General features: G+C 40.4%; 1 protein-coding gene across 4 annotated transcripts in view; it reads right to left on the reverse strand.

Annotated features, from left to right (window-relative positions):
- Positions 1-14,017, reverse strand: part of PPARA (peroxisome proliferator activated receptor alpha) — a 72,082-nt gene that overhangs the window by 20,962 nt on the left and 37,103 nt on the right. For all 4 annotated transcript variants that reach the window (XM_075003391.1, XM_075003398.1, XM_075003380.1 and 1 more), the window contains 4 exons: positions 12,688-12,896; positions 4,278-4,438; positions 2,369-2,507; positions 1,093-1,295 (listed from right to left, as the gene is read on the reverse strand). In XM_075003391.1, the coding sequence (XP_074859492.1) occupies positions 1,093-1,295; positions 2,369-2,507; positions 4,278-4,438; positions 12,688-12,838 (654 nt within the window). In that variant the 5' untranslated portion in view covers positions 12,839-12,896. The remainder of the gene's footprint in view (positions 1-1,092; positions 1,296-2,368; positions 2,508-4,277; positions 4,439-12,687; positions 12,897-14,017) is intronic.

Consider the following 14,017-nt stretch of genomic DNA (forward strand, 5'->3'; position numbering starts at 1 on the left):
ACAGGGACCGGGGAAGCAAAGAATCCTCCCCTAGCAAGCGTACTCACAGATGAAATGTGGTGGTTTCTGCAGGGAAGAGTGAGGGTGCCCGCCAGCTGGAAGGGCTGGGGTTGCTGTTGAGGGCCAGAGGGAGAAAAGAAAACTGACAGGGCCTTGGTGTGTCCAAGTGGTTGTGTTATGTAGGGAACAGTGAGGAACTAGAGATGCTGGGGATCTTAATAAGTATTTAAGCTGGGGATGATAAATGTTTGGACTATCATTAGGGCCTATTCTGCATAAAGTTTTAATAAACCAGACCCATTAAGGGGTATTATTGAGACAGCAGAGCTTCCATGGAGTTAGTGAGTTATGAGAAAGGGAAACCTAGGTTACATGAGGGAGGGTGCACCAGCCACAAGGGAATGCTCAGGATATGGTCAACTCCATTATGCTGCTCTCCATTATCTAATAGTTTACTGTACTTTTTTCCATTTACAGGTAAACCACAACTTCATTTTCTAAAGCTTCCCACTATACTGAAGTTACACAGGGCAACCATATCTCTCTGTCCCAAAATACGGAACAGAGAGATATGTAGGGAGGGGCGGATCCTCCTGGCTCCATCAAATCCTAGGGAGCCAGGAAGGAGGCAACAGCTGCTGGTCCTCTCCCAGAGCCCCGGAGAACCAGCAGCCACTGGTTTTCTCTCCAGAGCCCCAGGAAAGCAGCAGCCACTGGCCCTCCCACACAGCCCTGGGAAAGCGGCAGGGATGCAGCAGCCACCCACGCAACCCCACTTCTCCAAGGCTCGGAGAAGTGACTCCCGCCAGCAGCTACTGGCGAAAAGGTCACTGGCGGAGGGCCCAAATAAGGGACAATTAGTCCCTTTTAAAAAAGTAAGTAGGGATGCTTTTTGGCATCCCTAATATGGGACAGATGGTCACCCTAATCTTACATAGCAAAAGACCAGATTTACTGCAGGTACTTCTTTCATGTATTTCATACCTAACACACAGTGGTAACACTAGAAGATCTGCTTAAGAATTCTACAGTTCTTTGCATTACCATCAATACCTTCTAGCTCTGCAATAAAAGTAAAGCAAAAACACCTACTGAGTTGTTATTTGTTTTCCCTGCAAGGATGACTCTGGCTTTGACCTTGTTCATATTGAAGTTTTTCAGATAGGCATCATAAATTCTCTTGGCAAGAGATTTAAGATCTGCCACTTCTGAATCTTCCACATCTTGTTCACCTGTTAGAACTTCTGCTTTCAGCTTTGCCTTCTCAGATCTTGGCATTCGTCCAAAACGGATTGCTAATAGAAAGACAATTTTGTAGAATTTATGTATTTGTTTCATAAATCCATACTATTTTTATTCTCTGAATGCAGCAGATAAAAAAAGATATGACTAGATGAAGAATATGCTGACTAATAAAGCCATGAATTAAATAAGACAGCCCTTCCTGACATAATTAGTGCCTAATTATTAAATCACCACTCTTCAGTGAGGATAATCAAATGTCATGCTTCAGAGCATAAGTTAATAAATGCAGTGATCCAGAGTTAATGCACTCTGTTGTATGCAGAGGGAAGTGGGAAATGTACTACTGTTTGCCTTCAGTTGAAGCACCCTATTCTAGTCATAGTAGTTTGCAGAAGAATAAAACAAAAATTAGATGTTTATTTAATGATTATACACTTGCTGTGAAAGATTGGAAAGTAGACAGTATACTTATCTCATATAAATAAAATCTGGAACTCTCAGATCTAGTACTATCCCAAACTACTAAATTCACTATATTTCCATATAATATGACGGACAGTTACAGGCATGATCCCTACTACATGATACTTTTAGTGGCCTTTCATTTTGATGATTAAATTCAAATACACAGAGGGAAAACTCACAAAACATGCATTCTTAAGCTAACCTTCTATTTTTAACCCCCTCATTCCCAGTCAATCATGCTCACATGCTTCTCCCACACTTTACTTTTGAAAGGGAACCTTTTGTGTTTTGGGCTTTTTTGGGGTGGGGAGAAGGAGAGAGAAATGGCCTTTAAACTTGTCTGTACACCATGCACCTAACATGATCACTCCAAGACAAAGAGACAGACAGACAGACAAAAAAAAAACAAAACCGGAAAGCAAAATGCAAAACAAATCCCAATAATTTGGCCTCCATCCTATACCGAAAACAAAATCCTGCACCAGTGCACTCTCAATGCTGGATCAGGGCCCCATTCTAATATGCTGTAAAAACCTGGGACTCAGGTCTGTAACTCTTGCTTACACAAGTAACTCAGTGGAACTATTCATGTGAGTAAAGTTATTCAGATGCTTGCTTGTGGAATTGATAACAAATTATTAAGGGAATTCTTACCTACCATTATGTGACATTCCAACTGAAAGGCACTTTTGAAAACGACAGTATTGGCATTTGTTACGATTTTTTTTCTGAATTTTGCAGGTACGATCACATTTATCATAGGTGAGTTTAAGTCGAATTGTTCTTCTAAAAAATCCCTATGGAAAGATAGAGAGTATTATTTATTGTCAAAAACACAAGCTAATGTAAGTCTTCCAAAAAACCTTGATCATACAGCTACATTTTTTCTTTTCTTTATGTTTGACTTATTTTTCACAATCACAACTATCAAAAATAAAGATCAAGAGTAATCTATATACGAATAAAGTATGATGTGTCAGAAGGCAGTAATTTCTTACTTCACTTAATACGACATTACATGGGCCCAGATTCTCACCTTCACTGAGTTCACACTTGACACAGATAAAAAAAGGATAGGATGGTGAAGATAAACTTAAGCCCCCTTTCTACATTCTCAAACTTAATGTCAGAGCAGCCTTCAAGGATCAGAGTGAACAGCCATGCACTGTCTTGCCCTAGCAAACCCTATCTCAGACACCTATCCTCATTTGCCATACAGGTATATGGACAAATATCTGCAATACATATAACAAGCCTTCTCATTATGTCAACAGCAGAAGGAATTGGGGATGTGCAGGAAGGTACATGAATGTACACAAAGAGCCAACAACGTGCACTTGGGCACCAGAGAAAAGCCTAAAATGACCTAACCATGATGTTCTGAATTACATTGCAATGAAATACTAGACTCTACAAACACTGTTACTCAGTTTTGTGTCATAAGACACCATGATATGTGAAAGAAGATGTTGCAGTGCCAGCATGTAACAAAGTACCACGAGTATAAATATTCAGGTCTGAGTCTAGAATTATTCCGCCAATTCCACAATATTAATCCCCACACTCTCTCTATTTGAACCACATTATTCTCACCCAAGCCTTTAAGGTTGTGATTGTAAAATTTTATGAATATTTTAAAGTTGCTTCACTTTCTGAAGTCATGTTCTGTAATGTGGATAACTAAATATAGTAGAAAAAACTAAAACATAAAACCTTTACGGCCATCTAGCCTATATGTCAAGGACTAATCATAAACATGTTAGGCTTCAAGACCATGTATTGTCCCAAGTTTAGTAAGCAGAACACTGTACAGGTTGAACTTCTCTAGTTCGGCACTTTTTCGTCCAGCAACATCCATAATCCGGCATGATTTTAGTCAGTCAGCTGACCACTTATCAGGAGTGTGGCCGAGTTTCCAGTGATCCCATAAAGTTTACCGCCACCACTTCTGTTTCTCAGTGTTCTGTGCTATTGTTTAGCAGTTATTTATCCCTAAATGTCTTCTTCAGGAGCCCAGTAAGCAGTGGAAATGTTGGTAATGCTGCTAGACAATACTGAACTCTCATGGTCTGGCAAATTACCTCGTTTGGCACCGGTCAGGTCCCAAGGGTGCCTGACTGGAAAGGATCAACCTGTATTAAGAGAGACTGATGTGGAATGTGGGGATGGCATTCATGAATTGCTCATTGACATATTTCAGCTATATTTCCAAATTCACTTGGCTTCCATAGCATATTCCCAAATAAATGAAACAATAATGGAGCAATTCTGTAATCTTTTAGAAGTAATTTTAATCTCTAATGATAACCAGTTCTTTTAAAAAAATGCACTTACAGCCATCATCAACTTGCCTTTTCTTGAAGAAGTTCTACTATCAAATTGACATGAGACAAAACTACTTGTGGAGAAGATAACAAGTAGCTGCATGACTTAAAATTACTTTTTTTTTTTTTCCCTAAACAGCTAGACTGATTTCAATCAGGCATTTACAGGGCAATTATATTTTTCTTCATATAAGCCTGTCAATAAAGCAACACAATTTTGGCTATTAAAAATATGAACTGTACCTTACAACCTTCACAAGCATGTACTCCATAATGGAAGCCTGAAGCTTTATCACCACAAATTCTACATTCAATGTTTAATGGTCCACTGGATGATTCATCTATGTTAGCTGGAACTGTTGCAACATGAATGGAGGAGGGGCTTGATGCTGGTGAAAGGGTGTCTAAAAGAAAGAGGAACATTTCATAAACCAAAATCAGTAACCATTCTGTGCAAAATTTTATCTGCATAGGAGCCTATTTTAAAACGTCTGAAAGAAAAAAATAAAATTAAATTCATTAAGCGGTAAAAAATCTGTTTGAAAAACAGCTCATGCTTCAATAAGGCTGTGTCTACACTTGCATTTGAAAGAGGTGTGCAAATGAGGGAAACTGAAAATGCAAATTAGGCACAGATTTCAATATCCAACACCTCATTTGCATATTATTCCAAAATAGCTTCTTTCTAAAGAAGAAAACCAGTGTCGGAAGGGAAGAAGGATTCTTTCGAAGATGGGGTTTACTTTCAAAAAAGCAGCATCTACACTGGTTTTCTTCTTTTGAAAGAAGCTATTTCGAAATAAGAATATGAAAACAAGGTGTCATATGCAAATTCCACCTCATTTGCATTTTCAATTTCCCTCATTTGCATACCTCTTTCGAAAGAGGAATATAAATGTAGACACAGCCTAATAGCACAGCAAACAGATACAGCTCTGTACTGCCAGTGTCGGTGATAATGCATGGACAAAAGAATTTGAGAGAACTGAAGGAGAACGCAGCTCAGCTAAAAGCCCGAACCAATTGAAGTTGTACAGATTCAACTTCTTAAATCCAGGGTTCTCTAGTCTGACATCATCTTTCATCTGGCATGACCAACAGATGTTGCAGGACCAGAGCGTCTAAGGGCTGAGGCAGGACTTGCATCAGCGGAGCAGGGGCTGGGGCCATGGCAGTGGCGGGCAGCTTGACCCGGGCCAGGGGTGGAGCCACTGCAGCCCTGCTGCAGCACGGGGCAGAGCCCCAGCTGGAGTGTGGGGCTGGGGTCAGAGCCCCTGCAAAAAGAGGGAGCAGAAGCCGGCATTCCCCTTGCCTGGAGAGGCAGCGGCAAGCAACGCAACCCCAAGGGATGGGGAACTTCTTGGGGAAACAGTGAGACTGGGAAGTTGGTGAGCTGGCACGAAGCCAGCCAGGGAACCGTGGGCTGGGAGCTAAACAGCTGCTGGGGAGAGTTGGCTAAGAAGCCATGGGGCTGGGGAGAGGGCAGGGAGCCACAGGCCTGGGAGCCGTGGGGCAGGAGCAGCCAGGGAACTGTGGAGACTGGGAGCCGGCCAGGCAACCACATCAGCCAGAGAGCCAGCAGGAAGTCCTGAAAGTGCCTGGGGCTAGGGTACAGGAGGGGAACCTTGAGAGCATTGACCACCCTTTGTCTGGCAAAATCCCTCATCAGGGACTGCTCAGATCCCGAGGGTGCTGGACTAGGAAGGTGCAAACTGTAATAGCATTTCAACAGAAGTTCAGTAAGTACACTCCATTTTAAAAACCACCAGTCTAGGTAATCACAATTAATTTAAATTAACAGAAAATCTGGAATAATTAACAGTGATCAAAAAACATTGAACTAAAGCTTTGAAATCACTTGCTAAATAATGATTGTTTCCCAGTTGCAAATGTATTTATTCATTATAAATTCATTATAAATTATCTATTTCTCAGATGTTTTCCTGGTTATAAATAAGTTAGAAATGGAAAAGTGGCATTGGCTTAGCAGATTGCTCCATGTTGCTGGGGCAAAGCCTCTGGACCAGCTCCTCAAACTAGCATCATAATACCCAAGTAGCTTTCCACGTGGTTACAACCTGCACAGCTGGACATTACACCTTCTGCCCGGGATACCTCCAGGCACGTGGTTGAGTTTAGTCCAATCAGGTCAAAAATCAGATTTACCACCATGGAAAGACAGCAAATACACATTCCTTATTAAAGCTCCCAAGTCAGCAGAGCATTTGGGCAAACGCACATCTTTAAGCAAAGTCCCATTTTATTTTAGTGGGATTACTCATGTACTTCTGAACTGGGGCCTTAAACAAGAAATGCTAAGCATCTAGACGAGTTTGCCCTTTACAAGAGGAGTGAAACCAGGCCATATGATTAAACTGCTGTGAGGCTAAAAGAGAACTGAAAGGAAGACAAACTAGGGACTGTAATGTAAAACATCTGGCAATCAGAATCTCCGATTGATTGTACCACCTCACCTCCCTAAATGAAAGGAGGAAAACAATGCTCACCAATTCAAAATAATGTAGCAGAAACTGCCCGATGCTCATCTGTAAACTTCAAATACCTTGCAAAATTAAAATGCTTACTATGAATCACCACCAAAATCCTCCCATCAGAACAGAAGACTTGACATACTGGTCAGACTATGGCCTATCTTGTCCAGAATCTAGTCTTCAAAGGCAACCATACCAGAGCTTCAAGGACAGCATACTTAACAGGGCAACTATGGAAAGATTCCAGGAATTAGAGAGTTAGGGTCTCCTGAACAGAGAGTTGTGTTCCTGACCATCTTGGCTAATAGCAATTTATAGACCAAACTTTTTTTTTTTTTAAACACAGTTATATAAGTAACTAATCACAACTGCCCATGTAAGGAGTTCCACAGACTAGTGTATGTTGTGTGAAAGTACTACTTTTTGTTTGCATTAAACCTGCTGCCTCAACATCAGGTGATTCCTGGTGGTTGCACTAGGTGAAGGGATATATATAACACTTGCCTAAACTCGCTTTTTCTACACTATTCATGATTTTATAAACCTCTACTATATCCCCACTTTGTTGTCTCTTTAAGATGAGCAACTCTCATATTTTCCATATGAGACTAAAAGTATGTCATACCCTTAATTACCATGGGATATATTTAAGCTCATTATATTTTGTATACCTTTCCTAATAAGATCCACTTCCTAACATACTGTTAAGCATTTGTGTTTGCTACTGTTCATTGAAAAGAACTTTCCTAAATACTATTTACAGTGACTCAGATCAAAAAAACTGTTCACAATGCCTAAGATCCTTAAGTGGAAGTAAGTAATTCTGACATCATTATTGTGTATATATAGCTGGTGGTGGGTTTTGTTTTGTGGGTTTTTTGTTTTTTGGTTGGTTTTTTTTTTTGGAATGTTCACTACTTTGCACTTAGAGTTCAATTTCACCTGTCACTGTTTCATCTGATGAAGTGGTGCTTTGCCCACAAAAGTTTATGCTCCAAAATATCTGTTACTTTATAAGGTGCCACAGGACTTCTTGTTGTTTTTGAAGATGCAGAATAACGCGGCTACCTACCTGATACTTGTCACCCAGTGATCCAGTTTTATGAGATCCTAGGAGACAGAGTCACCACTCTCAATTTCACATGAACCCTGTCTTCTGCCACTCCAATCGTTTACAACAGTGATACTCATCTAGAGCCCATGGGCCAAACAAGACCTACCAAGGCTTATTGTGTGGCCCATCAACTCACCTTAAAAAGAGGTTTATGATTCATTCATGAAGAATGATGTGTTGCCTATCATTTGCTTATGACTTCCTCAGTAAGTAACATATCCTGAGCAACTTCTGGTACAAATTAAGCAACGTTTCAGTTCTTGCAAACTCAGCTATAAGTGAGCTAGAACACCATCAATTTTTCATTAGTAATGGAAATATATGTTTTTTTTTAAGAGAGTATGAGTAAATGTTGCAAAGTTGACAATGAAAAACCAAGCTTTTAATCCAAACTGGACATTGGATTTTCGTTTTATTATGCCACTTTATTCAAACACAACACCTCTGTGTGTAATATGCAAGACCACTATAACCTTCTGTAAAGTTATCAGTGAGAGACATGAGTTTGAATGGAAACACAATAACTTGAACACATTCTTATTCTCCTGGTAGGGTTGCAAGAAATGACAAAATTGAAAATCTGAGTTCGCACAATAGTGTCTATACAGGAAAAAGAAACAGATACTTCTGTTTGGTTAATGCTGCTACTATATAAAAGAGAAAGTCCTTCCTGCATGCCGAACCTGTGAAGGAGTGTATACCAAAAATGCTGGAGGAGCTTTTTGTCAGAGATAAAAACAAAGATGATATTGTGAGCCATGTGAAGTAAGCACTCCTGTCTGATTCCACAGTAATGTGTAAACTGAGGCAATATATTTTCAAGGATTGTTCCTCATCACTGCTTTCTGGTTTAAAAAACACAGACTTTTCTTGTGGTGATAAATCATGCAATTTAAGTGCAATTGCCCAGTTATTGTTGTATGTTAGATTTTACGACAGTGACATTTTCAAAGAAGAAGCTTTGTGCTTAATACTATTAGATACCTACCCACAGGCAAGACAATTTTTGAAAGAGGTAAAAGGTTTTATAAGAAAAAAATGGTTTAAATCTTCAGAAACTAAACTTGCTTGTTACAGATGGAGGTCTCTCTGTGACTGAGAAACAGGAACTTTGGATCACATTTGACAGCAATACAGCTTAGAAATACATTTCATTACATTACCATTCTTCAGACTGTCCTATACAGTAAGCTGTCACAGGACTTAAGAAAAACAAAAGGGTACTGTGATGAAATTACTGAATTACACATGCCCAATCCATAGCTTGCAATATCATCTTCTTAAATGTCTTTTAAAAGGTGTTTCAGCCAAATATAGTGACCTGTTGCTAAGCAATGACGTTTACTGGTAAGTTGGGGACATACATTCAAGCAGTTTTGAGTTCTTCAAGGAAAAATAAAACACAAGACTAACAAGGCTTGTGAGTTCCTGAAATTTATAAATGATGTCCCCTCAATGTCACAGGTAGCTTTGGTGTGAGGTATTACTGGTCATGTGAATGCCCTCAACTAGCTGTTCCAAGGTCATGCAAACAGTGCTGGGTAGCTGCATGAAAAAAAACCTGCATCTTTCAGAAGAATCTCAAAACCTTTCAAGCAAACTTAACAGGAAAAATACTGCACTTTCCCACATTGCATGTTGTGACTACAGATGAAATTTTGATGAAAATTATACAAGAATTAACAATTTGATCATAAATTTAAAACGTGATTTGAGAATTTTAAAATTCCAAGGGATTTGCTTTTATTTTGTGATCATTTGTTGTCTCTGCCAATGGACCCTGCCCTTTTGAAATAAAGAACATTCTTGATTCAATTGATGAAGGTGCCTTTCAAATCAAAATTTTAAGACTCCAGATTTCAAATGTCTTGAAGGCAAAATTCAGAGAAACTCAAATTCATGATTTCTGGACTCTATATAATGTCCAGCTTCAGAAAGTTAGATTCTGGCTGATCTACCTCTTCATGATGTTCAGACCAATGTACTTCTGTAAACCTGGGGTTTCTATCAAGACTATTAAAAACCACCACCACAATCACGTGACAGATGAACATCTTTACCAGTGCATACCCCTTGTCCTGACCTCTTACAAAGCACTCTTCACAAAGCTTGCCAGAGATTGTTGATATCCCCTCTCATTAGAGGACTGCCACAATTGCAGGTAATAATATTTATAGAACACCTTTGTTAGAAGACAGAAACACTGATATTGCAATTAAGGTATTTATTTACAGGCAGCTGAAGTTCTGTTTTTCTTTCATTTTGTCATCCTTCTACACAAATGGCTCACCATCATAAAATTCTGAAATCAGCCTGTGGGTAGATCTGAGTATCTCTGCTAGAGAAGCTACAATCCACCAAACCCAAATTTTTCTAAAACTAGAAGACTTTTCCTTGTATCTTGCAATACACTGAAGGGTTTTACCAAAGTCACAGGTTTTATTTGAGCAGATACATTAAAACAATTATATGAATATAGATCAATGATTATGCTAAGAACAGGCTGACTCAGTAATCTTGTCAGTTTGTGTTACCAGTATTGCCAATTCCAACAGCCTCAAAAATCATGACTCGGACACCCACCCCCAATAACAGAATTTTTTTTTAAAAAGTTGGGTTCCTTTTATTTCCCTTCCAGATTTTGAGACTCTGGGTTTTGTGTTTTCCATCTCTTCTCTGCAATCAGAAAGGGTAAGAGAAACCTGCCTCTCCACACTTTTAAAAATAATAAAAGCTGTGATTCTCACCTAAGTGCTAAAACACCAACAGCTGATTCACCTAGTACAAGACTAGCAATAAAATCATGAGAGCTAGCATCACCACCTAAGAAACTCAGTACTGTTAACAGCCAGAAGGATCCTATTTTCAATCTGCTTTCTGAGCTGTTCCAGCCCAGAAGTTTCAGAGCTAAGGAGATATTCTAGATCGCATCTTTATGGCTAGGGCCGGCAGGATATCTATGGTAAACAACTTTTGTTCTAGGCTAAATCTCTGATCAGTCTCTCAAGTCAGAGTGACACCCGGCAACTCTCTAACATTTCTCTGTTGCCACAGTAATGAGTGGCTGCTGTACATAGCCGTGTTGCCCTTCTGTTAGGGAACAGTGGATGGGTTCAACAAAGAGCCAGGAGTAGCCAGATCACATCTGCTGATAGCAAGAAGCAACCAAATCTCCTTGGCTACGTCTACACGTGAAGCCAACATCGAAATAGCTTATTTCGATGTAGCAACATCAAAATAGGCTATTTCGATGAATAACGTCTACACGTCCTCCAGGGCTGGCAACGTTGATGTTCAACTTCGACGTTGCGTGGCACCACATCGAAATAGGCGCTGCGAGGGTACGTCTACACGCCAAAGTAGCACACATCGAAATAAGGGTGCCAGGCACAGCTGCAGACAGGGTCACAGGGAGGACTCAACAGCAAGCCGCTCCCTTAAAGGGCCCCTCCCAGACACAGTTGCACTAAACAACACAAGATACACAGAGCTGACAACTGGTTGCAGACCCTGTGCCTGCAGCATGGATCCCCAGCTGCCGCAGAAGCAGCCAGAAGCCCTGGGCTAAGGGCTGCTGCCCACGGTGACCATAGAGCCCCGCAGGGGCTGGAGAGAGAGCATCTCTCAACCTCCCAGCTGATGGCCGCCATGGAGGACCCAGCAATTTTGACGTTGCGGGACGCGGATCGTCTACACGGTCCCTACTTCGACGTTGAACGTCGAAGTAGGGCGCTATTCCGATCCCCTCATGAGGTTAGCGACTTCGACGTCTCGCCGCCTAACATCAAAGTTAACTTCGAAATAGCGCCCGACGCGTGTAGCCGCGACGGGCGCTATTTCGAAGTTAGTGCCGCTACTTCGAAGTAGCGTGCACGTGTAGACACAGCTCTTGACTGCTGACAGCAAGAAACAATCAACAAGAGAAGAACAACCCAGCCCCATACACTTCCACTCCAAGCACAAGGGCAACAAGACAGAGCTTCTGAAGTTATCTGGACACATACCCATGGAAATACCAAGGAGTATAACAGTTCCAATATTTCTAAAGTTCATTCCATGCTTTCATCTTGTGCTCTAGTAATCAAAACCTTCTACTCTCATTTATATATGTATTCAACAGGCACACATGACTGATTTAGCACCTTCAGCATTAAGATCTGTAATTTCAAACACTCATCTAAAGTAACTTTAATCTTCTCCTTGTCCTCCAAAAGTGGTGGGAAAAAGGATCCCATTGTCACTACACTGAATAAGCAAAAATGGGACAGAACAACACTAATGGAATCATTATAATCTTCATTTACGTTTTGATATTGCAAAAATCTCACACAAAGATCTGAAGATTAATGGTTCTATGCCTCAGTTCTCTCAGATGCGTTACTGGTAACACCACAGAAACCAACATTTAAATAAGGACAATTTGGAGAGGCAAAAATTTACAGATAAACACTTTTACTGAGTTCTAGCTTAACTTTTTAGCTGTGAGAATGATGGATTTACTTTTGTTTATGTCTCGTATATTTATAAGTGTCATACAGATTGTAGTTCATGGGTCTGTTTCAAAGATAGCAAAATCGAGAAAATTTCAGGTATTATAAATATTACACTGTCTGCTAGGACAACCCCCGAGCTGAAAATGCAGTTACTGTTGTGGTATCAACTGCTGTAATTATTTTGAAAGATACTAGGAAAAAATGGTATATACTAAAGGTAGTCAGCAAAATTTCATTTCATAGAAGGTGCAAATTTATATACAACAAGACAACATTTTGTTATCCCCAACTCATTTTATTGTTAAAAATCAAAATATTTTAAATTAAATTAAAAAATTTGTTTTAAAAAAACCACTTCTCCATACAGTAACATTTGTCCGAGGAATTTCAGGTTGTAGTTAATTTACTGATATTATAAACAGATAAAAGTTTATCTTTAGTATCGTCTATGCATCTGAAACAATTGTTGTAATATAAAGGAAGGATTTGCTTAATTCATTTAAAAATATACCTTATCTCAGCTGATGAAGATTTACTATATTCTAAATTCTTACCTGTAATGACTGATCCATCAGATCCTGGACCATTTCCCAAAGACTGGAACTCTGTTACGCTTAGTGCTCCAGAGCTATCATCACCAGCAGTTGTCTTGTACGTTTTCCAGGGCTTATAGGAACTCTCTAGATAAGGGGCTTCTGAGATCATCCTCCTCTAAGAGGGCAAACCAGTTCTTCTGTGTCCACCATTTAATCCTCATATTAGACTGATGGAAAAAAAAAAAAAAGATATCTGTAACATCATAATACATTTAGGGTGCGTCTACACTAGCCGGCTACTTCGAAGTAGCTGGCACAACGTCGAAATAGGATGCGTCGCATCTACACGTGCCATGCGCTACTTTGACGTTGAAATTGATGTTAGGCAGCGAGACATCAAAATTGCTATTCCTAACCGAAGATGGGAACAGCGCCCTACTTCAACGTTCAATGCCGAAGTAGGGCATGTGTAGATGATCTGCGTCCCGCTACATTGAAATAGGGGTGTCCTCCATGGTGGCCATCAGCTGAGGGGTTGAGAGATGCTCTGTCCAGCCCCTGCGGGGCTCTATGGTCACCACATGCAGCAGCCCTTAGCCCAGGGCTTCTGGCTGCTGCTGCAGCAGCTGGGGGTCCATGCTGTGTACACGGGGTCTGCAACTGGTTGTCGGCTCTGCGGACCTCATGCTGTGCAGGCCGAGTGTGTCTGGGAGGGATCCTTTAAGGGAGTGGCTTGCTGTTGCCCCAGAAGGGCTAGTCTAGCCTGTGATCCCGTCTGCAGGCCTTGCTGGCACCTTATTTCAACGGGGAGCGCTTGTGTGTGTGGACGCTCCACATTTCCTTCCCGGGTGGCTCCTTTTGACGTTCCCTGTTACTACTTCTACGTTGAACGTCAACGGCACCAGCCCCGGAAGATGTGTAAATGATACACGTCAAAGTAGCCTATTTTGACGTTCTTACTTTGACGTAGTGTGCTAGTGTAGATGTAGCCTTAAAGTATCTATAAATATTTTGTACTTTTTTTTATCTCCAGAAGCACTGTGCAAAATAAATTAGAAAAAAAAGTCCCCACACACAATAGGGCAAAATCCTCATAGACTGACCACACAAAAGATGGTTATGGCTAAGGAAATCTATGCTGCTTTCTCCTTCTCTTTTGCTAGTGAAATTGGCAAATTATGTTTCCACAGCAGACAATAAGCATTCCAGCCTGAACCATACTATGTAATTGACTGATGTCCATGAATAAAGCCACAAATTATGAATAACTATACATCAAAAGACTTTACTTTGTGAACATTTTATCCACAGCTATAGTTTGCTAAGGATCAGAAGATGTGCATAAGGT

Source organism: Carettochelys insculpta, chromosome 1 (genome assembly GCF_033958435.1).
Source record: "Carettochelys insculpta isolate YL-2023 chromosome 1, ASM3395843v1, whole genome shotgun sequence".
In the NCBI taxonomy this organism is placed as follows: Eukaryota; Metazoa; Chordata; order Testudines; family Carettochelyidae; genus Carettochelys; species Carettochelys insculpta.